This window comes from Oculina patagonica, chromosome 13 (assembly GCF_052425735.1).
Source record: "Oculina patagonica isolate OP01 chromosome 13, crgOcupat, whole genome shotgun sequence".
Taxonomy (NCBI): Eukaryota; Metazoa; Cnidaria; class Anthozoa; order Scleractinia; family Oculinidae; genus Oculina; species Oculina patagonica.
Window position 1 is genome coordinate 25,774,449 of NC_135770.1, and position 25,458 is coordinate 25,799,906.

At 38.1% G+C, this 25,458-nt stretch overlaps 4 protein-coding genes across 4 annotated transcripts in view; 1 reads left to right on the plus strand and 3 right to left on the minus strand.

The window, feature by feature from the left end:
- LOC144637070 (G-protein coupled receptor 83-like) overlaps positions 1-61 on the plus strand; it is a gene marked incomplete at its 5' end in the record, with an annotated part of 1,425 nt that extends 1,364 nt beyond the window's left edge. Inside the window, one exon of the mRNA XM_078496233.1 lies at positions 13-61. Within this exon, the coding sequence (XP_078352359.1) occupies positions 13-61 (49 nt within the window). The remainder of the gene's footprint in view (positions 1-12) is intronic.
- A 2,825-nt stretch (positions 62-2,886) lies between these two features.
- On the minus strand, positions 2,887-7,478 carry LOC144636492 (uncharacterized). The gene is made up of 6 exons (XM_078495711.1): positions 7,365-7,478; positions 6,947-6,981; positions 5,973-6,107; positions 4,957-5,119; positions 4,179-4,266; positions 2,887-3,288 (listed from the first exon to the last, which is right to left on the minus strand). Exons 1-6 carry the CDS (start codon positions 7,453-7,455, stop codon positions 3,012-3,014), a joined length of 789 nt encoding a protein of 262 aa, XP_078351837.1. The 5' UTR covers positions 7,456-7,478; the 3' UTR covers positions 2,887-3,011.
- Positions 7,479-10,868: 3,390 nt separating this feature from the next.
- Positions 10,869-16,454, minus strand: LOC144636498 (uncharacterized). Its single transcript, XM_078495718.1, has 6 exons — positions 16,313-16,454; positions 16,151-16,185; positions 14,650-14,784; positions 13,954-14,113; positions 12,231-12,324; positions 10,869-11,196 (listed from the first exon to the last, which is right to left on the minus strand). Exons 1-6 carry the CDS (start codon positions 16,401-16,403, stop codon positions 10,998-11,000), a joined length of 714 nt encoding a protein of 237 aa, XP_078351844.1. The 5' UTR covers positions 16,404-16,454; the 3' UTR covers positions 10,869-10,997.
- Positions 16,455-23,252: 6,798 nt separating this feature from the next.
- On the minus strand, positions 23,253-24,579 carry LOC144636439 (histamine H2 receptor-like). Its single transcript, XM_078495650.1, has one exon. It carries the CDS (start codon positions 24,505-24,507, stop codon positions 23,527-23,529), a length of 981 nt encoding a protein of 326 aa, XP_078351776.1. The 5' UTR covers positions 24,508-24,579; the 3' UTR covers positions 23,253-23,526.
- Positions 24,580-25,458: the final 879 nt, after the last annotated feature.

The following is a 25,458-nucleotide window of genomic DNA, read 5'->3' on the forward strand; positions in this document are numbered from 1 at the left end:
TTATCTTTTCAGTGAGAAAAGTAGCCTTTCGAAAGTTGGCCAACTTCTTAGAACGCGGTAATTGAGAGAAGAACACACTTTATTTTCTGCACTGTATAGTCTTCTGAATGTGAGTGTTTTAAATGCTCGACAGTTTCGTATTAAACCGGACAAAGAATATGTCAGATCCAATACAAACAATAACAACATCTAATAAGAACAGTCTTGAGAAATGAGAAGTGGACGGCAGTGGTAGCTGACGTCTGGACATGAATTTATTTTCAAAATGTGGAAAACTTCGCCGGAGGTTCAGAAAGCATAGCTTAACAGCGGAAGCTGCGAGCAACTATAGCGCCTTCCACTCGGATGATTCGGTTTTGTGTGAGTCATACAGTAGAACAGATTCCAACGATGGATGCAGCAAGTCGACAGAGCGAGAAAGTACGTCAAAACGAGGTCTTTCATCCACCGCAGCAACTAATGAAACGTGTATTAATATTTCAAAAAAAGATTCTATCCTTAATCCAGACGATATCTTGTCCCAAACAGCGAAGGAATTCACAAATGAAATGAAGGAGAAGATTACGTCTCTCTTAAATTTCATTTACGCTGACGAATTTGTAGAAGATGCATTTCTTCTTGAGTTCATAATAATCTTGTCTGCAAGCGAGAAGAGCTACGAATTGCAAAATAACAACGAATATGTCAATGACCAAAACGAGAACGCGAATGAACTTCAAGCATGGATCGATATTATGTCAGAAAAGATATATGGCGGTGAAACAGAAACAATTATTGCCCGGCGGCAAGGTAGAATACCGGGTCCTGTGGGTAAACCCGTAATTGGTGGTTGTACAATGCATAAATGGCTTTGAAATAAACCACAAAGAGCGCTTTTGGAAGTTAGAGTAAGTTTGCCTTTCGTTCTCTAGTACTAGTGAACTGAACAGAAAGTTTATAATTCACTCTTCGTCCTTAATCGATAAACTAACAATGGCTAACTATATACATTATTTATGTTTCATTAGAATGCATTGCATGCAAGTCCCACTCAATTCCAGTAGTTCCCGAGGTGTGCAACAAGTGTAGACTGCAGACCTGCAAACTTGCAAAAGAAGTTGTACATCGTGTCTCCATTACCATTATCAAGGACTACCCGCAAACAGGCCAACCGGGGCGTTTTCATGCTAACAGAAGTGTTATTTTAGATGTCTGCATGTCTGTATCTGTTGCACACTTATTAATCTGGCTCATTTTTTCTTTTAACAAGGGACGTTCTATTATCCATTTACTGATTAGACTCTGGTTTGTAAAGCATGTCTGGATTTTATTAATTTTTTCTCGTGAATTTATTGTAATGTAAATAAGTGTCATTTCAGTAATTGGCAAGAACAATAGCAGATAATAAAATGGAAGTGCTTGTTGTTTCCTGTTAATTTTAAAAATGTTAACAACTGTTGTTTAAGATGCCACCGTGAAATGGCTTATGATAAAATTAATGCTTGTCTGAGAGTGCATAAGTCTCCAGACATGTCAGTATCACCTCAATAAAATGGTTCATGTGGTCTGGAAGACTGATTAGCTTAAAGGATAAACCTGAATAGGTTGGTCTCAGATTCCTTTTTTCCCATTGGTAATATACGCCCCGATCTGCTTATTACCAAATGCCAAGTGCCTTTTTTTTCTAAGAATCCTTCTATACGAAGGGAATATAATTTTATAAGGGATCGCTCAATTTCTTATGGGGTAGAGGGGGCTGGTGGGATTTGATAAATAGTCACTCTTATATATAATGGGCCCCCTCAGTTCTTCATCAGAAAAATTTAACTGCCACCCTCCTCTAAATCCAATTTTTTTTCGATGACCCCCCCCCCCACCCAAAAAAATAAAAATAAAATAATAATAATAATCAAGTGAAATTGAAATTTATCAAGCCTTGTGACTAAAGTTTGTATCCGTGTACAAAAACCACATCCCCCAATAATAGCCGACATTGCCTCGACTGTTTATTGTAAATGCCTTCTATTAGTATGGGTTGACTGCATTTGTAAGCTGTTGGGTTGAGTTACTGGACACTGGTACATAACAAAGTAGGGGGATCCGGGGACATGCTTTCCCGGGAAAATTTGAATTTTCAGGACTTCGGGAATTTTATTTTGGGCATTCTGGCAAGGTTAACTAACTCCACTCGAGCTCCTCTACGAGAAGTTTCATTTTTATTATTCTCCTGCCGAATTATTTTTAAAATGCAAGAATTGGATTGTTAAAATATCATTAGAGTCGCCTATTCATTTAATGTATTAGTCCATATGATGCTACCCTTGAAAATTATTTCTTTTAAATTCAAACACATCTATCCACGTGTAAATAAATGAATATTTTTCAAAAAGATAATAGAATAATTCCCTAGCTAGAGAACGTTAAACAATACGAAATTTACAATTATTTTTCAAAGCTACAAATTCCTTTTTCTAGGTTCAGCGCGGATTTTTGAGTATGTCGCTTTCATTTTGTACTTCAGCTAAAGTTAGAGAGGACCGGCTGCGAATAGCTACCATTTAGTGTTGAAAATCATGTCGTTACTTGACCAAAACGTCGCCTGTTCCAAACTTTTCCCACTTAGTCCACTCAGCAATAAAGTAAATATGATAGCTTTAGTTGTAATTGTGTCTTAAACACCGAAAGAGGGGGTGGGGGAATGTGAAGGTAAAACAGCAGCCACTCAGAGTAGAAGCATGGTTATTTGTAATTTTAAATTTGACGTGTTACTTCGATGAAGATCGAATGAACAAAGATTTTGATATGATATTGACTTGATTTGCGTACCTTTTCAATTTGTTTTAGCTTTTTCCAGTAGTACCCTTTTTACTTATGCAAGGCAGTCAAGTAAACACACTAACGCCAAGAAATGCTAAGTAGACGAGCTTTTATTTTCAAGTTTAACTACATTCAAATCACGACAAACTAATCTAATCTAATCTAACACGTCTAGTTGAAAGTCGTTAATTCCAGTGTGGGACGTCTTCTGCAGATTATCCGCTAAGTGGCCAAGGGAATCCTCTTTTTCCGGTATCCTGCAAGTCAATCCAAGGGAATTCCCTTTTTCGGGTGTCCTGCAAGTCAATCCATGGGAATCCCCTTTTATTGGAAGTAACTGGAGCATTGATCCAGGGGAATCCTCTCTTCACTGCTTTATTCAGATGCAGAGAATGAATCAGGGCTGGAATGGATCGTCGAGATATCTGCGCATCACAGTGTTCTGGTATTTTCAGTTTCTCACTGTCAACGGTGGTCTTCAAATTCATTAAACTAAGAAAATAAGAGCAGTTAGTCAGTAGCCGATTAGAGCAAGAGCATGGGTATTTTAAATTTATATCTTGGCTGCTAAGGAAGGTCGGTAACTCATTTTATTATACAAAGAGGTTTTGCTTTAAGCTTTACCTATAACAATATGTAATAAATTAATAATAGCTTTAAATTTTTTTGCAAGTGGTATTCACAGTTCGCCCATGTGGGAATGAAAGTATAAATGAAAAACCTTTTTTTAGCATAGAAACATTTTGAGGAGGCAGTCCAGTTAGATTTCATAACAGAGTTGTAATACGAAAAGAAGTGTTCTTTTAAAGCTGACGCACAAAGTCAAACTCAAATCATATTATTGCCTCTCTTCGTATAGTTAGTGTCTAATCTAGAGGAAAAGGAGTTGAGTTGTGGGTGGGGGATACCCGCAGTCACTCCATGCCACAGGTGAGCCAGAAGTAAATACCGGCCATTGTGCCGACCTGAAAGGCTACTAGGCTCGAACGCAGACTATACATTTGGGATTTTAAATTGGCATAAAGTCTAGCAAGCGTCTTTCACCAATCAATTATTTTTTTTCATCAGTCAAGTTTTTGTCATCGTGGAATTGTACTGAACGGTGTTAGTTTTAACAAAGAACGATTACTTTTTCCCGATTTCTCAGTAAACATTTGGGCCATACCGTTTATAGCCTCCTTCGCAGACGTTCTTTGGGCTCGTCACGCGTTTCTCCCGCACGTGGGGGAGAAACGCGTGACGAGCCCAAAAAACGTTTGCGAAGAAGGCTACAGTACATCGTTTATGGTTTTGCTTTTCATGGCTCAACTTTTCATCAATCAGTAGTATATCACCCGTGTACAGTAGGTGACAACGCTGCTTTACAGACGAAAGTTAGTTACCTTGCGACTGTAACGGAATCCTTTTCCTTAGTAGCCCAACTTACAGGAAGGCACTGGTCGCCTGCCTCAAGTGTAAACATGCCGGTAGCTGCAAATAAAATGGTCAAGAATAATCACAAACTGCTGTGTTTCACTGCTCACGTAAATTTGTTTTTATAAATTCTTTAAATTTGTTTTTGTAAATTTTGTGCAGTGAAAATGGATTAAATTAAATTAAATTAAATTTGTTTTAGTTCTAAGTTTGTTTATGTTGTCTTCTCAGTGCAACTACCTCTTGCTTACAAAATATATGAAACGTCCGTTTTTGTTGTTGTTATTGTTTTTTTATTTTGTTATTGTTTTTGTTGTCGTGTGTAGTGGATGTGGATGTAGTCAGTGTGGCTGCGGTTGTTCCATTGCCGGCGTATTCTAATAGCCATCTTTACTAACGAACTGACTGGAATAAGATTATAGAGCGGTTTTCACTTGAGTGTCGAAAGTAAATTGCGTTTGCTTTGGTTTTGCATTACTATGCTTAGTGATTGGCTTAAAAATCTCGCGCCACTTTCTCAGCCAATCAGAACTAAAACTAAAACCAATCGTGACTCGCTCGCGCACGTTTTCCCGCGCTTCGTGCCAGCTACATGTATTTGCTTCGAGTTTTGATTGGTTCACTGGGTTGTCTGGGTCCTTTGTGATTGGCCAGAGTGATAACATTGGTTTTGGTTTTACGACACTCAATTGAAAACTGCTCTACAGGGCGATGAAATACAATAAGAGGCCGCATTCATTTACTCACCTTCCTCATTGTGCATCGAATACAAATCAACCATAGTTCCCTTCAAACCAAGTTTACCAGAGGTTACATACGACAGGTCCTTGTGTATATCTTCAGGGTTGAATGACTGTTGGGTAAGTGGTGCAGCGAAGCATCCTCCAGGGTGAATAATGTATGTCTTTCCCTATCAAAAAAAGTCAAACTGTGTTAAAAAAACAAGGTGCTTTTAAATTTATCTTTCACTTTTCTGAGAAAAAATACCATGTTGACTGGGCAGTCTTAAGGGTTGCAATCCCAAGCCTGCAAGTTTGTGTACGTTTAAGCCCAAAAAAGTTTATCATTTTCCCTTTTTAAAGGAAAAGCGTGCGTGATGGTTTTCTATCAGTAAATGGGCCAAGGAGATTTCCGGATTTCCAAAATTGTGAGATAAAGTGTTGAAAGCCCATACTAAATCAGTTCCTTCTTGTTACAAAACAAAAGCGCAAGTAGCTCCCGGTGGGGGGGGGGGGGGGGTACTCCCTATAACGGCCTATACGGGGAGGCTCCGCCCGAAAGGGGTACCTTTTTCGGGCTTCAGGTATATAAAAGTGTAGGTATTTCACGAGTTTAAGTATATGAAAGGGCATGGAAATCTGTCATTTGGCTATTTATAAGGGCCTTTAATTTAAATATTTCGAACAGACGCAATTTATGGCTGTATTATTTTAATTTATTAAGCGTTACATAAAAATGACAAGAAAACGTGCCATTTTAAGTCCACGCCATGTCTCTTAGGTATATGAAAGGGGTACCTTTTTTCAGTTAAAGGTATACGAAAGGGGTACAATTTCTGTCAAAAATGGTATATAAAAGGGTAAGGGGTTAGAACTTGGGGCGGAGCCTCCCCGTATAAAACTTTTTGGAGTACCCCTCGGGAAGTAGCTATGAGATAAAAACAAAGTTATCATTGTTGAGTCCAGTTCACAAAGGTCCTAATTAGCGCGGTAGGTGCGAAAGTTCGCTAAATCGGAAAACCCTAATAAAAACACAACTCTTACCCCTTTATAGTCCATCACCATATTCATTGAGCCCTGGTCACCGACAGTTGAATCCGTCTGCATTCTCTGCAGATCGCGGTCCAGGTTAAAATGCATGTCAATATGGGTAGCAGATCCCGAATTGTCCACCGCCACCTACAATAATGAGTGGTAACACGTAAGAAATTTAATTTAAACCTACTTGTGAAAATGTTTTCAGAGGGATCATATGATAATTTCGTACAGTATATAGAACTGATGAGATGTTCAGACAATCTGTTGAAGTGGATATGAATGGCGCGTGGCTTGAGCAAAAGTAATATATATATAAAGAGAGACCTGATTTTAAGAGTTAGAGCTACCTGATTTAGAGCTAGAGATAGAGCTAGAGATAGAGCTAGAGATAAGATTAGAGATTAGATTAGAGATTAGATTAGAGATTAGATTAGATATTAGATTAGAGATTTTAGAGCTAGAGATAGAGCTACCTGATTTTAAGAGTTTAATTGCCACAAAATATTATTTTTGTGCATCAAAAATGTCCCCGATCCAGAAATATAAAGACGATCAAGTCTTTATGATAAAAGGCCCATTGAAAAAGTAGCCCAACATTTAAGTATTCCGAAGGAAATAAAGCTTATGGCTAATTTATTGGGATTCGTATGTTCTTTTTGTGACGTTCTTCACTTACGGTTCTAGAATATGTTAAAAACCGTTGAAAAAGTCTTTAAACACTCTTAAGAGATTCTACTATAATGCATATGCGGGCACTTATAGATTAAATGAATTCATCGCGAATAGTTACTTCAAGGGGCTTTTAGACACCTCGCCAAAAGAACCGGATTATGGCAAGGCTACAGGGATGCATGGAGGGCTCACAATAATCAAGATTCGAGCAGGAAAATTATTGGAATGCAGGATCCACGCTTACGGGAAAAAATCAATTAGTATTTTCAAATCAAAAAGCATTTGTGACTACGTAAGGGTCGACTTACCATGTACAACCTTCCGGATAACTGCTTCGGAAAAGCTGAAAAAAAAATCATTGAGACCCGCATTAGACAAAAAAGGAAACAGAAACACACGTTGGCCAAGATAAACCCTAATTACTTTGAATGATAATAAATAAATTAATAAATGGGAATTTGCAGTGCTTCTTCAGGGTGGCTCTTTGTCCACTGTTCCCGATAGAATTGGAATTTTGCAGTGGGTGGAAAACCGAAGAACTCGGAGAAAAACCCTCGGAGCGAGGACGAGAACCTACAATAAACTTAACCGACATATGACGCCGAGTCCGGGAATCGAGCCTGGCCGGCCACAATGGTTGGAGGCGAGTGCTCTCACTACTACATCACCCCCGCTCTCCCTTTTTATACATCACAGTAGTGCTTTATATCATCTTTTCAGTCTTACCGGAGCATGTTGGACCTGTGCGCTTTGCCGGATACGGTTTGGCGTTGGCACAGCCAACTAGCACAACGACCAGAAAGAAAAATGCCTTCATCTTCAAACGTCGCGGATTTCGTAAACTGCACAGTGGCTTCTCTCCGTGTTTTTTATATTTGTTGAAGCATCAGTACAGCTGCTCAAAGGTCAACAATCCATTAAACACCTAAATTGGCTTTAAAGCAAATTAAAATAAAGTATAGGATGAAGTAGATTGAATAACACTTCCTCTGAAAAGGTTTACAAATAAACTTCAACAAAAAAGGGCCTCTGCAAACAAAAATAAAGTTGCAGTAATAAGGTTCGATGAAATGATGATTCACCAATTTTGAATCGTTGTTTCATTTAACAGCCAGCAACTTGCTTTTTCATTATGGAGGGCAGGCGGAAAATTTAATTCAACCTTTCTTTCTGTTACTAGTGTGTGTGTGTGTGAGGATGCGCTTGTACCGGCACGTTAATGAAATATGCTCCCTTGGTGATGTACTACGAGTTCAAGAACGTAAACTTGAACTATTATCAATTAATGGCCCCACAATCAACTTAAAACGCACTCAACGAACAGATTAAAATACAAATTACCATATCATTGAAGTGCTTTTTGGAAATATAAATCAGTGGCTTAAACTGGGACATTAAAGTTAATTGTGTTGCCAGTACCCTTTAAAAAGTATTAGTTTTTTGATTTGTTTATTGTTTCATAATAAAAATTAACGTTAAAATTTCGCGACGTTTCTACCGCTCTTTGGTCATTATTAAGCTAGCTAAATGTAAGAAATAAAATTTGCATAGATATATATGGCTACAAAGAGGTAAAAAGTGTGAGAAATATTAATGAAGTAAAAATATGTAAAAATGTATGTTAAAAGAATTTAAAACTGACTCTGACTCTATTCGTGAGAAAGTTAATTAGTTTTGTATGTTTTTATTGTTTTTAGTAACTACTTTGTAAATTCTTTCACTTTTATCGTGAAATGTTTAAGGTTGATTGTCTTTTCCATTACTATTTCTATGGCTTAAAATATCACCACAAAATAAAGTGGATGAACAAACAAGCAGAATGACACTCATTTTGACAAGGTCAACAAATTAATTTTTAAAATGAAGGGTTTCTTCAAACAGTTCAGCCGATATGTATTTTCCATTGATATTTTTAGGCTCGCTAGATTTTCTATTCGTGTGAAAGATTATGGTTAAGGGTTAAGAAAAAGTGGCAATTTAAAGCAAATCATGTCCGTATCAATTATTTCAAATTATTAATAAATTAATGAATCATTTAGTTTTTTAAAAGTCATCGCTTTGTTTAAAAAAGTATCCATCTGTTTTTAAGAGAAAAAAATATTAAGCCTGCTATAGTAGTCCTCTAAAGCTAAAGGTACTTAGCTTCTTGATCGTGTAATGTATAATTTTGTCGTTGGAGCAAATATCAAGGAACTTCAGCAAACCACAGCGGTAACGACAGCTAACGGCTAGTTTTCACAGTGCATAAACACAAGCACAAGAATGAACGTACAAAAAGAATGAACACCGCCATTTTTACATCAAAGAATTCATAAATATGAACTGTCGATGTAATATAAAGTTAGTGGAGCATCACATTTTTGAGACATCCACACTGCTTAAAAAGAGGGGATGAAGTGAGATCTTACCTCATCTTTTCTTGCTTTAATAATTATTGAGGTGCCATAAAAATAGTGGTTATTTTTTTAAAGGTTTCATTTAAAAACCAAAAGTAAGACAAAACGGAAGCGACTTCAGTCTTAACTAATATCAATAATTATTTAATTGTTACGGTGAACAACTCGAAGATGTCACAAATAAAGTGTATGATTTTACACGTCAGAACCCACGCTGTAATTAAACACCTTTCACTAAGAGCATATTACAGCGGAATCTCGATTTCCCGAGCCTCGAAGGGGAGAAAGATTGGTTCGAGAAACTACGTTCAGGAATCGAGGGTGAATTTGCAACTTAGTGAGGAAAATCCATTCGTTCGAGTTAGAAGGAGGTTCAAGATATCGTCTTTCCACTGTACATTGTCCGACTTGTTATGCTTTCCGTTTCTGTCTAGTCCAGTACCTGAACTCTCTCTTCCGCGCGCCTTTTGGGGCTGAACCCAGGCGCGCGAAGAGAGAGTCCAGGATAACTTGCATGCGCATGCGCCAGTCCCCCCCCCCCCCCCCACCAAAAAAAAAAAAAAAAAAAAAAAATTGGGGGAAAAACCTTATTTGGCAGCTCTTTTGAAAACGCGCGCGCACAGATGACGAGTTCAACTACGCGACCGTGTACTAAAGCAGGATCACTGGCCGGAATAACTTGAAAAAGCCTAGCTTTGCAGTCAGTGTCTGCCAAAAGCTAACGGCCAAAACAAAAATCGCTATCCGTCAACTATTCCAAGTATTTTGTAGCTGTTTATTTAATTGGTTTTGGATGCAATTGAGCACAGTTTTTTCTTGCATTTATTCGCGCGCTCGGTCGCGTAGTTGAATTCCTCATTTGCAAGCAAGTGACGCCACACTCCTCGCTTCTGATTGGTTCGTTCTGAGCATGCGCATGTAAGTTATCCTGGACTCTCTCTTCGCGCGCCTGGGTTCAACCCCTATAAAGGGCGCGTGGGAAAAAGAGTTCAGGGACTGGACTAGTAGCTGCCTTGTAGTAAATTTGAGTTGTAAAAAAATTAAAGATATACAATAAATGCTGATTACTGTCATAAGCGGGATGAAAGTTCTAAAAGAAGCTTATAACCTTGATCACTTTTTGGTGCAAAATTGGTGGTAAAACAGATTAGCACACGTGTACTTAATGAAGGTCTCCTTTCCAGCATTTACCATTGGTTTTCATAAAAAAGAGGAAAACTAAGAAGACGAAAACTTTGCCGGTTAGAAAGGATGTGCAGAGTAGAAGGTAGCGAGAATAACTTGAGAAGGCAGAGAAAAACGAAAGAAAAAGGAGCAAGAGGAAAAATCGGCGCGGTTCAGCAAAACAAAAACAAATACAAACAAAAACACGCTAACGTTTAATAATGTGCATTTGAACGGGTAATATTAATCAAAATCTAGCTTCAATAAAAAAAGTGTTTTTTCTGCAAAGTTTAGAGAAATTCAGCATCGCACGACCTATAAAAAAAAAACAATTTAACGGGAAAAAAGCTGAAGCGTTTTTTTTTAGTAAATTTCGTGGTTAAAGGGTTTTAAAAATCAGTAGCCAGTTAGGGTAGATTAACATGGATATTTCACAAGTTGCTTCGATGAAGAGCTGATGCTTCAAACTTCGGCTATGATAGCAACTTGAAGGTAATGTAAAAGACTTAGCTTTCTATTTTATTGCATTTTCATTTTTTTATTTTTTTCCAAGTGGAACCCACGTTTTACTCATATTAGGCAGTTATTAATTGGAGTTCTACCGATGGATTTTCTGTCACATTTGCGGCACATTTGTGGTTATTGTCGAGTAAACACACGTACACAAAAACATGCTAACTGGACGAACTTTAATTTCAAGTTTAACAAAGTAACTTCATTCTAAAATCACGACAAGCTAATCTTATTTAACACGTCTAGTGTAATGTCGTCAATTCCAGTGTGGGGCACCTTCTGCAGATTATCCGCTAAGTGGCAGCCAAGGAAATCCCCTTTTTTGGGTATCCTGCAAATCGATCCAAGGGAATCCTCTCTTAACTGCTTGTTTCAGATGCATAGAATGAATCAGGGCTGGAATAGATCGTCGAGAAATCTGCGCATCACAGTGTTCTGGAATCTTCATCTTCTCAGTGTCGACGGTAGTCTTCAAATCCAGAAAACTAAAAGCAATATAAAAAAGCAGTAAGTAACTAGCCAATTCAAGCACAAGCATGTTTTTTTGTTTGTTTAATTTGGTAGATAAGGAAGGTCGACAACACAGTTGCTTCAAGGAAAAGCTAAAGCTTTTTACTTTAGATATAACAATATGGTAAATAGCTTTTCTTTTCTTGCTAATGTTACACATAGTTTGTTCGTGTAAGAATGAAAGGGAAACGTTTCTATTTTTTAGTAGTGTGAAAAACTTTTTGAGGAGGCAGTCCAGTTGGATTTCGTAATCTAGTTGCGGTACGGCCTGAATAAGTGTATCTCTTACAGACGAGTAAACACACGTACGCAAGGTCAAACAGAAAAATCAGAGAAGTTGATTTTGTATATTTTTTATTAGTTTTTTTTAGTTTTGACGATCCGAAGATAAAGGTTAGGTAAGGTAAGGAAAGGAAACTTTATTTTACCAGCGTGGCCCATTCGGCAACGAGGCTGGTATCAATTGGGGCTCTTGGGGCCCTGGGACAATAAAATTTTGTACAAGATAAAAATGTTGAAAATATAAAAATAAACAAATGCTTATAAAAAAACTTTAAAAGCATTAAAACTAAAGCAAAAGAAAACAAACTCTAAAAAATAAAATTTACAAATAAAAATGCCTAATTATCCTACTTTAAAAAATTATCTAAGGGCAGGACACTTTAGTGATTTCAGTCGTTGGTGGTTTTTTTTTTTTTTTTGTTTTTTTTTTTTTTTTTTTTTTTCATTTAACATAGGCGGGTAAAGAATTGTATTGTATCGTTCCTGTATACTTAAAAATTTTCTTGCCCATGTTACGTTTGAGCTTTGGTGGGTGTCGATCGTTACTCCTTCTAGTTGCGTGTTCGTGCAGAGCCCTGTTTCTTGTAAAAAACGGTTTAAGGTATTTTGGTACCAAATTATTTAGACACTTAAATGCTAAGATACATATAAAGGTTTCACTGTTACAAATGGTTTATTAACCTTGTGAGATGAAAACAACGCTTATTCACAGTTAAAAGTGGTTTACCTTCCAGCTGAAGCGGATTCATTGTCGTTCGTAGCCTGAGCATAACTTGCTGGAATGCACTGGTCACCGGCCTCAAGTGTCATCATGCCTTTAGCTGCGAACCGAATGCTCGAAACATCATTAAGAGGAAATCCACCAGGACTTTGAGTAGTTATTGGACAAAATTATGTACCAAAACTATTAACACCTGATTGCAAGCTTTTGTGTTACTGCTTCAAATATCTTATCGAAAGAAATCTTTTCTAACAACAGTTACAACACCAAACATCGAAAACCAATTTCGAAGTTCCACTAAATTCCCATGAATCGCTTAAAATATATGAGCTTTTGCCCATAGCTTGTGAACTTTGAATATCATTTTCTCAGACTCTGATAAGAAATTGTTGTACCAGAATTATTTCCACCTTATTGCAAACTTTTTTGTTACTGCTTCAAATATCTTATTAAAAGAAATCTTTTCTAACAACACCAAACATCGAAAACAAATTTCAAAGTTCCGCTGAATTCCACTGAATCGCTTAAGACGAATTTACAAAATGGCTACACGTGAGATTTTGCCTATACCTTGTGAACTTTGAAGTTCATTTTCTAAGACCCTGATAAGAAATTGTTCTTGGTGTTATCACGGATAATTACTTACATAACGCAATAGGATTTAAATTCTTCTGGTACTTGATTTTTGTCCAACTTTAAAAAATATTACTCGACTTCCTAGTGGATTCCGTCTTAAATTCTTTTATTTATACATTATATCCATTTTTTCCCTTAAAAATCCCAGTCACAAAATACAGGTTCATCTATTTTAAACTGCTTGCCTAGATATCGATTATATTTAAGATTAGCTTTGTGTGTGTGCGTTTTTACTTTTGTCAATGCAAGTTCCTCTTGATTACAATGATAAAACATCTTCTTCTTCTTCTGTTGTTATTGTTGCTTTTGTTGTTGTTGTTTGGTCTGTGTTGTTTTTGGTTCACGATGTATCCTGATTGCTACCTCCACTTACGTAAGGGAACCCCGGGAAGGGAACGTTATGGAATAAGACTGGTAAGATTCAAGTCTGTAAGTATTTTGATATGTTCGCTTCTCAAACTCATTAATAACTCCTCAAGTCTCACCCGGTCTAAGTCCCCTTCCACACTGATCCAGATTTTTCGCTCAAAAACGGATAAAATTTTCTTCGTCCATACTTATCTGGATAAATTCTTAAACGATACGCTACATCGCCAGTTGCAACGCACGAGTGATCACATAACTATTTGACGTCAGCGTTTACGAAAAGCCCCCGCTTTCGCCGCGCACCACCTAGCCGGCGTTTTCAAATTTCTCCAATTTGGAGACCGTTTTCGAACAGGTCCGTTTACGATGATCGAAAACGCCATTTTAGCGTGGACGGTTGGCCTATCCGGAGGAAAGAAGATGCGTTTCAAATGTATCCGGATCAATGTGGACTGGTCCTAGATTAGCGCAGATATTTATGATTTTATTTCTCCGTTTACTCCGTAGTTTTTGTTTCGATTGAGAAGACATATCAAACACTCGAGACAGTGTTTTATCGGCTATCCAAGTTTTCTCGGCTATCTCGAGTTTTCTAAAAAATACTCCGCTGCGCGTCGTATTTTCAACTCTCTTCTCGGTGTTTGGATATCCCGATGAAACGCTGTCTCTTGTTTTTGATATATTACTTGACCGATGGAAAAAATGGCAGGTCGTATTCTATACTTACGTTCGATATTCTTCAACGAATACAAATCAACCAAAGTTCCCTTCAATCCAAGTATACCCGAGGTCTCAAACCGCAAGTCCTTTAATTCTTCAGGGCTAAGGGTTTGGTTCGTGAGTGGCCCAGTGTGGCATCCTCCAGGGTAAACAACGTACGTCTTTCCCTATAAAATTAACAACAGTCAAAATGCATTCGATCGAACACCATTTGAAAACATTAGACTAGCGAATAGTCAACAAGGCGCATATAGGCTAACGGTTCGCAGTTTTTGAGCCAAAAAATATTGATTTAATTTCTCTGCTAAAAGCCCAATAAAATTTACACCGGCTGCACGCTTAAAGGGATAATGTCACGGAGATTTTGCAGATTTTAAAATAAGTACAAGTGGTGGGCAGCTTTATCCATGAAAAACTTTATCTTTGAAATTTTAACTGAAAACATAACCTTTATTTGGGGATAGAAATCAAACTTCGGCTTTAAATGTCAATTTTTTTGAAGGCGCGCGGAAACAACTTGAAACCGTTGGCTAACGTTTTCAAATTGTAATCCATTTCCATCCGAGCCATCCCGCAGCCATACACGCTTTTAAACAGTTTTAGCGCTCTAAGTTTCCTACGACACAAATATAAATTATGGCTGACCAAAAACCTGCTTAAATCCGTGACATAGTCCCTTAAAACCAACAAAAACAACTCTTACCCCTTTATAGTCCATCACTATATTGAATGGGCCCATGTCACCAACGGTTGCCTCTGCCTGCATCATCTGCAGATCCCTGTCCAAGTTGAATTTCATGTCAACATGAGTTGCAGATCCAGATTTGTCCACCGTCACCTACAATTAATAAATTAAAAGATAAGAACTTAAATATTAAATGTAATCATAATTTTGTTAAATGAGATGTTCGGAGAATGTGTTAAAGGGGCTACGCATGAGCTGTATTAGTTTTGAGCAAAAAATAGATTTGGCTGCGATCCGTGAATTGCCCGTCTAGTCTGCTGTATGTTCTGCTTATTTTGGCACCGTAATTCGAGATTGCGGCTGAGAACGGTTGTGAAATAACGAAATCACCAAATTTGACAAACGCAACGAATTTTGAAGCCAAAGACTGATCTTGTGAGGAGAACATGTGCTCTCAGTTAGTTTTTCGTTCTTTTTTATAGGACCTGACTCACACTCTGAGAACATGTCATTTTGTAATAAACCCCAACAAAAATAAACCTATCGCTTTTTTTGGAATTTAAGATGAATTCTCACACGAAGGAATGTTTACAAGCAAAACCAAAAATTCCGCGACAAACTTACCTTTTTCTTCATCATTAGCACCAGATATCCTTGGAAAACAAATAATAACGAGTAGAAGAACCTTGACGCTATTTCAAAGGAAATCACTTCGAAGCATTGCTTCAGACCATGTGGAGACAGCTGATGACATATTACACCACGTTAGATTGCTTGCGGTTAGCTCTTTATGGGGTTGGATCTCAAAATCACGACCTGGGCTGGTCGTCGGTGGATAGTGGGAATGATCCCGCTGTTACCGACGACCGGGGTCGATTCTTCTTGTGTCAACTTTTTACTTAAGTGTGATGTTTACTTCATGTATGAAAAAACAAGATCTCACATGGTCAGAAACAATGCTTGGTAATGCTTTCCTATTTCAAACCGACGTTTCAGCTCATCGGGAATTCTTGAACGAAACGAACCGTAATGGTGGACTAAAAAACTTCATGTATGCTGTCACCGGTGTCACGTTTCAACGAATTCAAAACAAAAACGAAAACAAACCCCGAGCCTGCGCAGCACGGACTGGAAATCAGCTTTAAAGTTGTTATTTGGTGTCCGTCACTAATTTCAAAATATGTTAAAAAATTGTTCAAGAAATCTTTAAACGTTTTTATGATATTCCACGACACTCTTATAACGCATTTATAGATTACTTGAATTCATGGTGCCAACGGGGCTTGGGGCTCTAGGAAACCACCCAAATAAACCGGGGTTACGAGGCTGCAAGGGTCATCATGTTAGAGCTGCGAGCAGCAAAATTATTCGACTCCAGGCTCTACAACAAAAAAATAAAGGACTTCCAGACTCCGGAAAACCCCGTTTGGGACTCTGAGAATTAACAGTTAGCATTTCCATATCTTAAATCTATACGTTTTTGTGACTAGTACGTAAGGGTCGACGAGTTTCAACTCACCGCGTACAACCTTCCGGATAGCTGCTTTGGAAAAGCTGAAAAAAAAAATCATTGAAACCCGCATTAGACAAGGAACAAAAACACATACACATTGGCCACCTTACAAAGAACAAACTATTTTATTCAATAACGCAGTTCCTCAGTTGATGTTTTTAGTCTTACCAGAGCATGGTGAACTTGTTCGCTTTGCCGGATACGGTTTGGCGTTGGCACAGCCAACTAGCACAACGACCAGAAAGAAAAAGGCTTTCATCTTCAACTAGTTTTCTGAAATGCAACGTAGTTTCCTTCTGCTTCATTTATATTAGTCCAAGCATTAGTACAGCTGCTCTAGGGTCAACAATTCATAAAGCACTTAAAATGGCTTAAAGGCAAATAAAAGTGCATCATACTGCAGATTGAATAACACTTCCTTCTCTGACAAGTTCAGCAAATAAACTTATGGCAAAAAAGGCCTCTGCAAACAAGACTTAAGTTACAATTATAAAGTTAGAGAAAATGACCATTCACCAATTTTGAGTCGCTGTTTTACTTAACAGCCAACAACTATCTCCGTCTTCTTTCTCGGCTCTTACCTATTTCTAATGTAGGTAAGAGCCTGGGCTTGGGTTGGCAAGTCAATGAAATATGTTTCTTCGAATTATTTTCTCTTGTTTCTTTGGTGATATACTACGAAATCTAGAACGTAATCGTGAACTATTTTCAGTTAATGGTCCCTCAAACAACTTAAAATGCACTCAACTGACAGATCAAAATACAACCGACTGTATGCTTAAAATCCTTTATGGAAATCAACAGCTTATACAATTGTTTTTACCCTTGACATAAATAAATGGTATTTGATGCGTTTATCGTCAATTGTCTTTCCATTCAGTAACTAATTTTACGGCGTAAATGCAGCCTAAATTGAATTGGATGAACAAACCGGTAGAATAACACTCATTTTGACAAGGTCATCAAAATAATTTAAAAACGAATCAAGGGTTTCTCCAAACGGTAACAAAGTTGTACGATAAGCATTATTTTAAAAATACTAGTAAAAATTGATTTGTTCATGGTGTCTTTAGTCTTAGCTTTTTCGTGCGAACGATTGTAGGTAAGGATTAAGAGAAAGTGGCTATTGAAAGCAAACCATGTCTGTAACAATTAATTCCAACGTAAATAAGTCATTTAGCTCTTTAAATGGAATGATAAATTGTGATTTACCTTGCGCTTCATGTGTGGCTTCATAGTTCAGTCAGCAAAGCATCGCACCGGTATCGCGAAGGTCATGGGCTCAAATCCCGTTGAAGGCAACATTTTCTCTGGCTTTAACGTTTCAGACGACTTTTTATTGTGATTTACCTTGCGCTTCATGTGTGGCTTCATAGTTCAGTCAGCAAAGCATCGCACCGGTATCGCGAAGGTCATGGGCTCAAATCCCGTTGAAGGCAACATTTTCTCTGGCTTTAACGTTTCAGACGACTTTTCTTTTCAGTTCAATTTGTCTCAATCCTGTTTCAGCTTTTCTTAAATTTTATTGTTTTTTAAAGTTATATAGTAACCGATTAGTTTCGGACCCCTCTAGAACTTTCGATAGAACGGGAAAGAAAATGTGCTTGCCAAGAGAGGAAAGATTTAGAATGGCATTTGGTAATTTGCGCTTCAGTCCCTGGCAATTGCCTCAGTGTTTTACGTTTAAACATAAGTTTTTGATGACAGCATGCCATTAGAACCCCAGAAATGCTCACGAAGTTTAACTAAAGTCAACCCCCCCCCCCCCCCCCCCCCCCCCAGGTATGCCGAGGTGAAGATTAAGGATTCTGGTACATATATATCTACCTTGATTTGATAAAAGGTGTCTTCCGAATTTTGACACAACACTATAGTTCTGAGCCATATTTCGGCAGAGAGAGCGTTGAATGAAGGCTAGTTTTAGCTTGAGGTGAACGTTGATTACTCTAATTTACGTCTTTTCGAACCAAGAAGACCGCATTTACGGCATCTTGTTCAAATTATGAATTCTACAATTTAATTAACTTGTTTACAACATGAAATAACATCAACTGAAAAATCAACTTAAAAAGTGCTAGAGCGAGAGCTGAACGGAAGCTTTCTAAATCCATGCATGGTCTAAAATGAACTATAAACAGCCATTCTACATCGACGTTCGCTTCATTTTCAAGGAATTGGGGAATAAAACTAGTGGTAACCACAGGTCAGAAAGTGCGGGCCTTGACACACATAGAAAATGTACTGTGTACGAGAGTGCGTAATTTTAGATGGCAGTGTCGATAAATAAATGATTAAATGGACCAAAGACAATTATCCCGAGTAACGCGTCACGCAAGGAATGCATTTTTTTTTATCGTTTTGGGAAGTGTAATCGAGCACGTGGTGTGAATTGAGATGTGATTTTTCTCAGTCGGTAAACTCGCTATGTTGTGCTCGCCTTTTATTAACGTGGCGCGATTAATGATAAATCACGCTTAATTGCCGCTAACCGGCCGCGAACCAGTCAGAGTTGTTTTTGTCGGATTGACAGTTTAGTGAACTGTAGTCGAGCACGCGGTGTGAATTGAGATGTGATTTTCATCGGTCGATAAACTCGCTATGTTGTCAGTGTTATAACGAATTTCTCGAGAATAACCGTTGTTGGAATCATTCGCTTTGCCGTGGTTTATGCGTGATACAATCAGAGCAAATTTTCGCAAAAGCAACCCCCTGTAAAACAAGTCTGCAAATTGTAATGTTTGCAATCTTCCATGTGACAGAAGCCTAGATCTTATGTGACAAATTATCGTTCTTGGAGAACAGATTTTCTCTTCCGGTGTTACGACAAACTGTCGTGATTGACACATTTTTCGCATTCCGATCGTTCTTAGTGGAAGAACAAAAATTTCAACTTCCGTTTTCTGTTCGCCTTTTATTAACGTGGCGCGCACGCGTAAAACGCAATCCGCTGATCACTGTCAACATTAGGGTTGCGGGCCTCTCTTGGGCCCGCAATAACTAAACAATTCATGACTCAGCGAGACAATTCGATATGTTTTATGTCAGTTCACGGCCAGAAACCACGCATATTGAATTGCTTCTTGCTGACAAATCACAAAACGCGCTGATCGCTTACTGAGCCAAACGGCAAAATAATTATCAAATGAAGAGAATTCTACTCACATAAGGGTTTCAAGTGATTCCCTTTCGACCATCAGCTGCTCTCTTTGCAACCTTTCCATCTTATTCACAATGTAATACCCCGGATGTGGAAAACATCGTTATAAAGCGAACCAATACCTCCGGACATTACAGCAGAGGAAGGAAGAGTTCAAGCCCAATATCGCCATGACCGCCTTCAAATCAGCCCTAAAGTCTAGTTCCGAGTCCTAGTTGATGTGGCTGAAGACCTTTGCTGTCTAAAGGAAGCACAACGCTATTTGTACCAAGCAAAACGTACCAAGTCAAGAGTTCAACCCGTTAAAGCTTTGTTCTAAGGTACAATAACAGCCGACGCAAAACTTGCAAATCGTTGGACTTCCACCTTCATAGGACTTAATGATGTCCTCCGGCAAACTTTCTTTAGACAGCAGAATAGAAAGCTAGATCAAAACTGTTCTACTAGTTAGCGCGCGCAACTAGAATTCAAATGATAGAGAGGGGTTGGAGTTAGAGACTGGGCTAGACTAACCACAAGTAAATCTAGGGGGAAGGGAGAGAGGGTGGGGGGGGGGGGGGGGCGGGGAGGAGGAGACAAGGAGGAAGAAAAAACAAGTAAGATTGAATTCACTACATAAGACAGGGCGACATTTCATTGGAAGAAAGCCGAACAATTCTCCGTATCCTCAAAAAAAAAAAAAAAAATGAAACCCCATACATTCCTCAACAGCCCGATAGCCACCCTTTTATAAATCAAGTTAGATATTGTATATTCGTGTCTGCGTGACATCGTAGGCATCACTGAGGTTTATGTTGAACTTACCTGAAATCAAAACAAAAAAAGAGACTTACAGACTTTTATAGGGTAACGCAATTTCTGGTGTTCCAGTAATTTTCATTGTGACGTTAAATTGCCGATCGAATGTTGGAATTTAGAAGTGTTGTTATTTTGTGGAGGGAGGAAAACCGCCGGGAGAACGCGGAGAAAAACCCTCGGAACAAGGAAGAGAATCCACAACTCTCACTACTGGGGGAAGGAAGAAAAAAGATCCCTTCCGGGAATGATGAGTAAGGAGGGAGGGCATGATCACAGGTTAATGACGACCACGTTTAATTTAAGAAGGACCCTGACCAATCTCACGCTGGAAAGCTACGTACCTTAGTGTGCCATATGCGCCCAGAAAGAGCCTAGTTATAGTTGACTTTGAATAATGGTAAAGTGTTATTTTTCCAACATCAGCTGATCAACCAAACGAGATGACGCTCTGATCGCATACTCCGACTGTCAGCAAAGACGCAAAGGACGTCTAAAGGAAAATATATGGAAGCAGGAGAAACAATCAAATAAAGAGTACGAAAATTTCGGCCTTCCCTTCCAACTGACAAACGAAAAGAACATCTGTGAATACAGAATTTTAAAAAAGGCTTCAGGAAAGTTCTCAAACTATAGATTTGGCTAAAAGGTGAGCGACCCTGGCTATTTCAGTTGGTTAAGCGTTATTAGTATAATCCTTATTTTTCGAATCCTCGATTTTCGAATCCTCGATTTTCGAATCCTCGATTTCTCGATCCTCCCGATAACTCGAAACAAAAGTCGTCCCCCCCCCCCCGATTTAGCAAACTTCCCAATTATTTTCAGAACCAATTCAGTGTTTCCCTGTGAAGTTCGAAAAATCGGAATTCCACTCTAAACTGCAAATGAGGCCTTTTATTATTTTACTTTATTATATTGCCGTGTCTCACAATTCACGAATTTGTTTGGCTTAAACCGATATTGACAGCGGTCTAGATTATCTCGTCTAGATCGGCGTCTAGACCGGTTACTGACATTTGCGGTAAGAAAGTTAGCAATGACCGAATTCGGCTAAAAAAAATAACGGAAGAGCCGAAAACTTTGACGAGAATGAAAAGTAAAGAAAACGAGCGAACGTTGGCAAATCTAACTTAAGCTCGCATGTAGTCAAAAATCCCCAGGATAGATGATATTTAACAATTATTCGCCGAAGGCGAAGTGATTATTGTTGAATAATCCCCGAGACGAAGTCAAGGGGATTATTCAACAATAATCACTGAGCCTGAGGCAAATAATTGTTTTAGTATAATTTTTAGAGGTGATCATCAAGAACTTAAAAAAACGATAGCAAACAAGAAAACAGCAAATACAAGTGTTCGCTTGCATACGGTGTAAACCAGTTTAAACCATTGATTGCAATCAGAATTTATTTAGTTAACGCAATAAAACGGAACAAAACAAACACAATAAGAAAGATAGATGTCCGTTACCTTTGTATGATCGTGGATGACTTCTAAGCGAATGTGCGAATCCTCTGTAAATGAGTAGCTCCGGCGAGAAGATAACTAAATAATGTTTGCTCAATCGATCTGACTGAGTTTCTCATCGATCGCCAAAACCGCTGTGTTTACGATCATTTCTAATGCCTTGAGAACCATCTCTTGAAATATTTTCGGTCCAAAAGTCTTGGTAGTTAATTTGAAAAATTCCCAATGTTTAAAATATCCAGGACTTGGACTGGTTTCTTTCAAATCAAAGAAATTTTCATTCAGCAAAAGCGGCCTTGTTTACTTTCCTGGATGTCAAATAAAAGGTGGCGTGGCTAAGTAACCAAGCCTTCAAAGCTATAATCACCTCGCGCGGGGGATTATAGCGTCATAAGCCGAGCTTCTCGACCAATCAGAATGCTTCAATTCTTATAATCACCTCTGAAATTATACTAATGTGACTAATGTGAAATATTTGCAAGGCCAGAAGTTAAACGCAGGCTACATCGATAAAAATGACTAAAACTCTTGTAAGAATATTCTGCCAGTCAATGAGTCAATGAAAGAGGCAAGATAAATTGTAAACACACCTGCCGGTGACACCGACCTTCATTTGTACATGTCCAAATGTTTCATCGCCGTTCGCAAGCAGAATGGCCGCGAGTAAGAACCGTTCACATTTAGAATAGGTTTTCTTGTTTGGCTACATAATAAACGTCTTATTAACCGTGCTTAGTCGGTCTGTATGTATAACTTGTCGACCTCGGTCGTGAGTACAGACCTCACTGCTTTCAGTTTCTACTCACGACCTCGGTCAAAAATCTTCCATACAGTCCTCTTGCTTGGTTGATAAGTACTTTTTTTATCTGCTTATTTATTATTTCCCTTTTCAGTCCTTTATCGCACGATCGTAACAGCTGTGTAGCTGTGCAGTGTACGGTCGTATTGATGGCGATGTACATAATGTAACGCAGCGAATTGTGATTACTGTATTGTATACGTAAGCACCTTGTGCGTCGTTTAATAAATAATGAGCGAATAATCAACTTTAATATAAATGCAGCATTCGCTTGAAAACCGTAGAAATGGAAAATAGGCATCCGGTTTTAGCATGTACGCGTAATCTGTAATCCTTCAGTTCTTCCGAGCGGACTTAAAGCATAACAAAGTATAATTTTTGAAATTTAAAAGAAAAAAAACTCAGAAAAACGTTGAATAACAAATAAGAATTATATCTTTTATTAGAAATTTTATTCTCAGTGTCGTATCGTTGTGCATTTTTCTTGTCATTCAGGTATTTTGGCTCGCCGTGCAGAATTGCAAAAATACACAGGCATCTAGACGCGTGCCGAAAATAAGCCATACTTCACACTAAACTGCTAAAAAGATATATGTATATCGATATTATATAAAGTATATTTGTACATATTAGGACGACAAAGTGTTTAGGAAACTTACATACAGTATGAATATTTAAGTAAGGATAATTAAGCAGAAATTTAGCTTTTAACAGCTAAATTTTAACAGCTAAGCTTGACAACTATATATTATCACTCTGCTAATAAGCTAGAAATATTAATTGTTAAAAACCAGTTTCTTATACTAAAAAGAAGAACACGCGAGTTTTAACACAAGACCGAAATCACATGCACGAGAAACAAAATTTGCCGTGAAATATTCTATATCTTTATAATTGTTAGCTAAGTACAAATAAAGGAATGCACTGATAATCAACTGGCAATGAATATTTATGAATATGTTTATTTCAAGGCGAGAAAATAGCCTGCTGTTAGTGAACAGCGATGGTAGATAATAACTCTCAAAACCTTATATGATGTTAATTAAAATATTCATATTACCTTAAACTAGTGTTTTTACGCCATACATGTTTAACAAATATTAAGATCATATCTCTTTCTTGACAATACTTCTCGTTAAACAGCCATCTGATTTGTATAAAAGCATCATCTACGACGGAAAATTCTTGACGCTGCGGTTAAAATTTCCTGACGAATTTCTTGAATTCGCCAACAATAAAGAAACGGATTTAGGGACGCGTTGGCGAACAAAATTGTAATTGAAAAACTCAAGGCGGCAATTTTTGTTGAATCTCTACCCGTGACTTCTACAATAATAAACATTGCTAAGTAGGGAGCATAACAGAGAATTAACAAAATGTAGATGTAAAACATGGTTGTCACGGATCTTCGATACAGCTGTAGATGCGGCGTGTATACATTGACTTGTACACTAACTTGCGGCTCGCTGTCTCGATTCTGTAACCGAGATGAGATCATAGTCTGAAGCTTGCGAAGGCGAATCTGAAGCGTTATGTAAGCCGATGCGCATGTAACAAGACACACGCACACAATGGTTATGTTAAAGATTTGATAAATCTTAATGTTCATGAGCCATGTAAGCACCCATAGGCTTGTAGAAGACCACAAAAGGAACAACACAATTTTGACGCGCCTCAGAGAAATTGTCACGTTGTAAGCCTTTTGCAGATGCAGCGCCAACAGTCTATCTAAGGCTATCGCAGTTACAGTCAGGAAAGAAACGGCAGAGAACACATTAGCTGACAAGTGAAAACCAATGCCAGCGACACAGAACAGACGAAAGTTATCGTTGATCTCGGCAGCTTTGTATATGACATAAAACGGTTGTACGAGAGCGCCAACGGCAAGATCAGACAGGGCTAGGCTGAAAAGAAGAGCCTTTGTTGGGGAGCGAAGCGTAGAAGAGCAGTTTCTTGTTAGCGCCCAGAGGATGGATGTATTGCCAACGATGGCTATGACGGACAAAATGCCATTCAACGTACAATTGATGATAAAAGTAATTCTCATCGAATCTTGTGAATAAACAAGAAATCGAGTAAGGTAAAAGCACGAAAGATTTTTGTCATCACTCCATTCCGTGCCATTTCCTAAACTTGTATTAAACATTTCGATGAAGTTCTTGTTGATATGATCCAAGATCACTCTCTCAACGGATATACCAACTCGGCTAAAACGGTTTTAACGCATTCGATTGACTGACATCACAGATAAACAATGCCTATAGGCAGGTGTAGGTGTGACATGTACTTCTTTCTCATGGAAATTGACTCCGGATCTCGTGGGAAATCTCCAATCGTGTCATAATGAGTGATGCGGTTTAAAACAATTGGTCTTGCCACAACATGTAAACGATGTGAGCATCAATTTGTTTGGTCATCAAGCGAGCTTTTTTTCAACAAACAGCGACAGATATCACATCAATAAAAGCAAATTAAATGAGGAAATATGAAAATCCGCTTTCACACAACGCCACGATCTTAAAAGAAAGATTAAGGGAAATTTACTCAATAGCCTCAGGGCATGACAATAATCATATTAGGCATGCGACAAAACACGCTAACGAGAATGTTAAATTTAGCTGATAAAGCCCGCGATTGTTGTTGGGTATGAAGAATTATTGACTTAAACATAAGTCGGGAATTTTAATCTTGAAAATAATTGTCCGTCAAATTTCACAAGTGTTTTAGCGAGGATAAAAAACAAATTGCCTTTTCATATCAGAAAGACATGTACAGTCAAGCGGGGGCACTATATTTCATTCAAACGCAAATCTATGACGTCACTCTTTGTGGCTATTTCAATGATAACACAGCACGCCTAGTAAAAGCTTGGAAATTAAGAAAAAAAAAGCAATAGAAAAAAACAACAATGGGGAGACAGAACCTTTGTAAAAAGAAAGGTGACACTGGAGTATGAAATTTGTAGGGGTCACTAGTGGCAAGGCGTCATAGCGCCATGTTAAACTAAAATACGTGCGAGACTTAACAATAGATGTGCTATTGCATATAATCACATCATATGCCGTAAAATTCAAGGTGTTAGCATAAAGTGAATATG

Bases quoted from the DNA above. Each gene is read 5' to 3' on its own strand.
- LOC144636492 (XM_078495711.1), bottom strand. From the start codon at position 7,455: ATGAAGGCATTTTTCTTTCTGGTCGTTGTGCTAGTTGGCTGTGCCAAC. The intron at 6,982-7,364 runs GTAAGACTGAAA...TTTTTTTTTCAG, and splicing joins CACAGGTCCAACATGCTCCG to CTTTTCCGAAGCAGTTATCC. The intron at 6,108-6,946 runs GTAAGTCGACCC...TCATTATTGTAG, and splicing joins TATCCGGAAGGTTGTACATG to GTGGCGGTGGACAATTCGGG.
- LOC144636498 (XM_078495718.1), bottom strand. From the start codon at position 16,403: ATGAAAGCCTTTTTCTTTCTGGTCGTTGTGCTAGTTGGCTGTGCCAAC. The intron at 12,325-13,953 runs GTAAGTATAGAA...TTCGGTTCGCAG, and splicing joins TTCGTTGAAGAATATCGAAC to CTAAAGGCATGATGACACTT. The intron at 11,197-12,230 runs GTAAACCACTTT...TATTGCTTTTAG, and splicing joins GAATCCGCTTCAGCTGGAAG to TTTTCTGGATTTGAAGACTA.
- LOC144636439 (XM_078495650.1), bottom strand. From the start codon at position 24,507: ATGTTTAATACAAGTTTAGGAAATGGCACGGAATGGAGTGATGACAAA.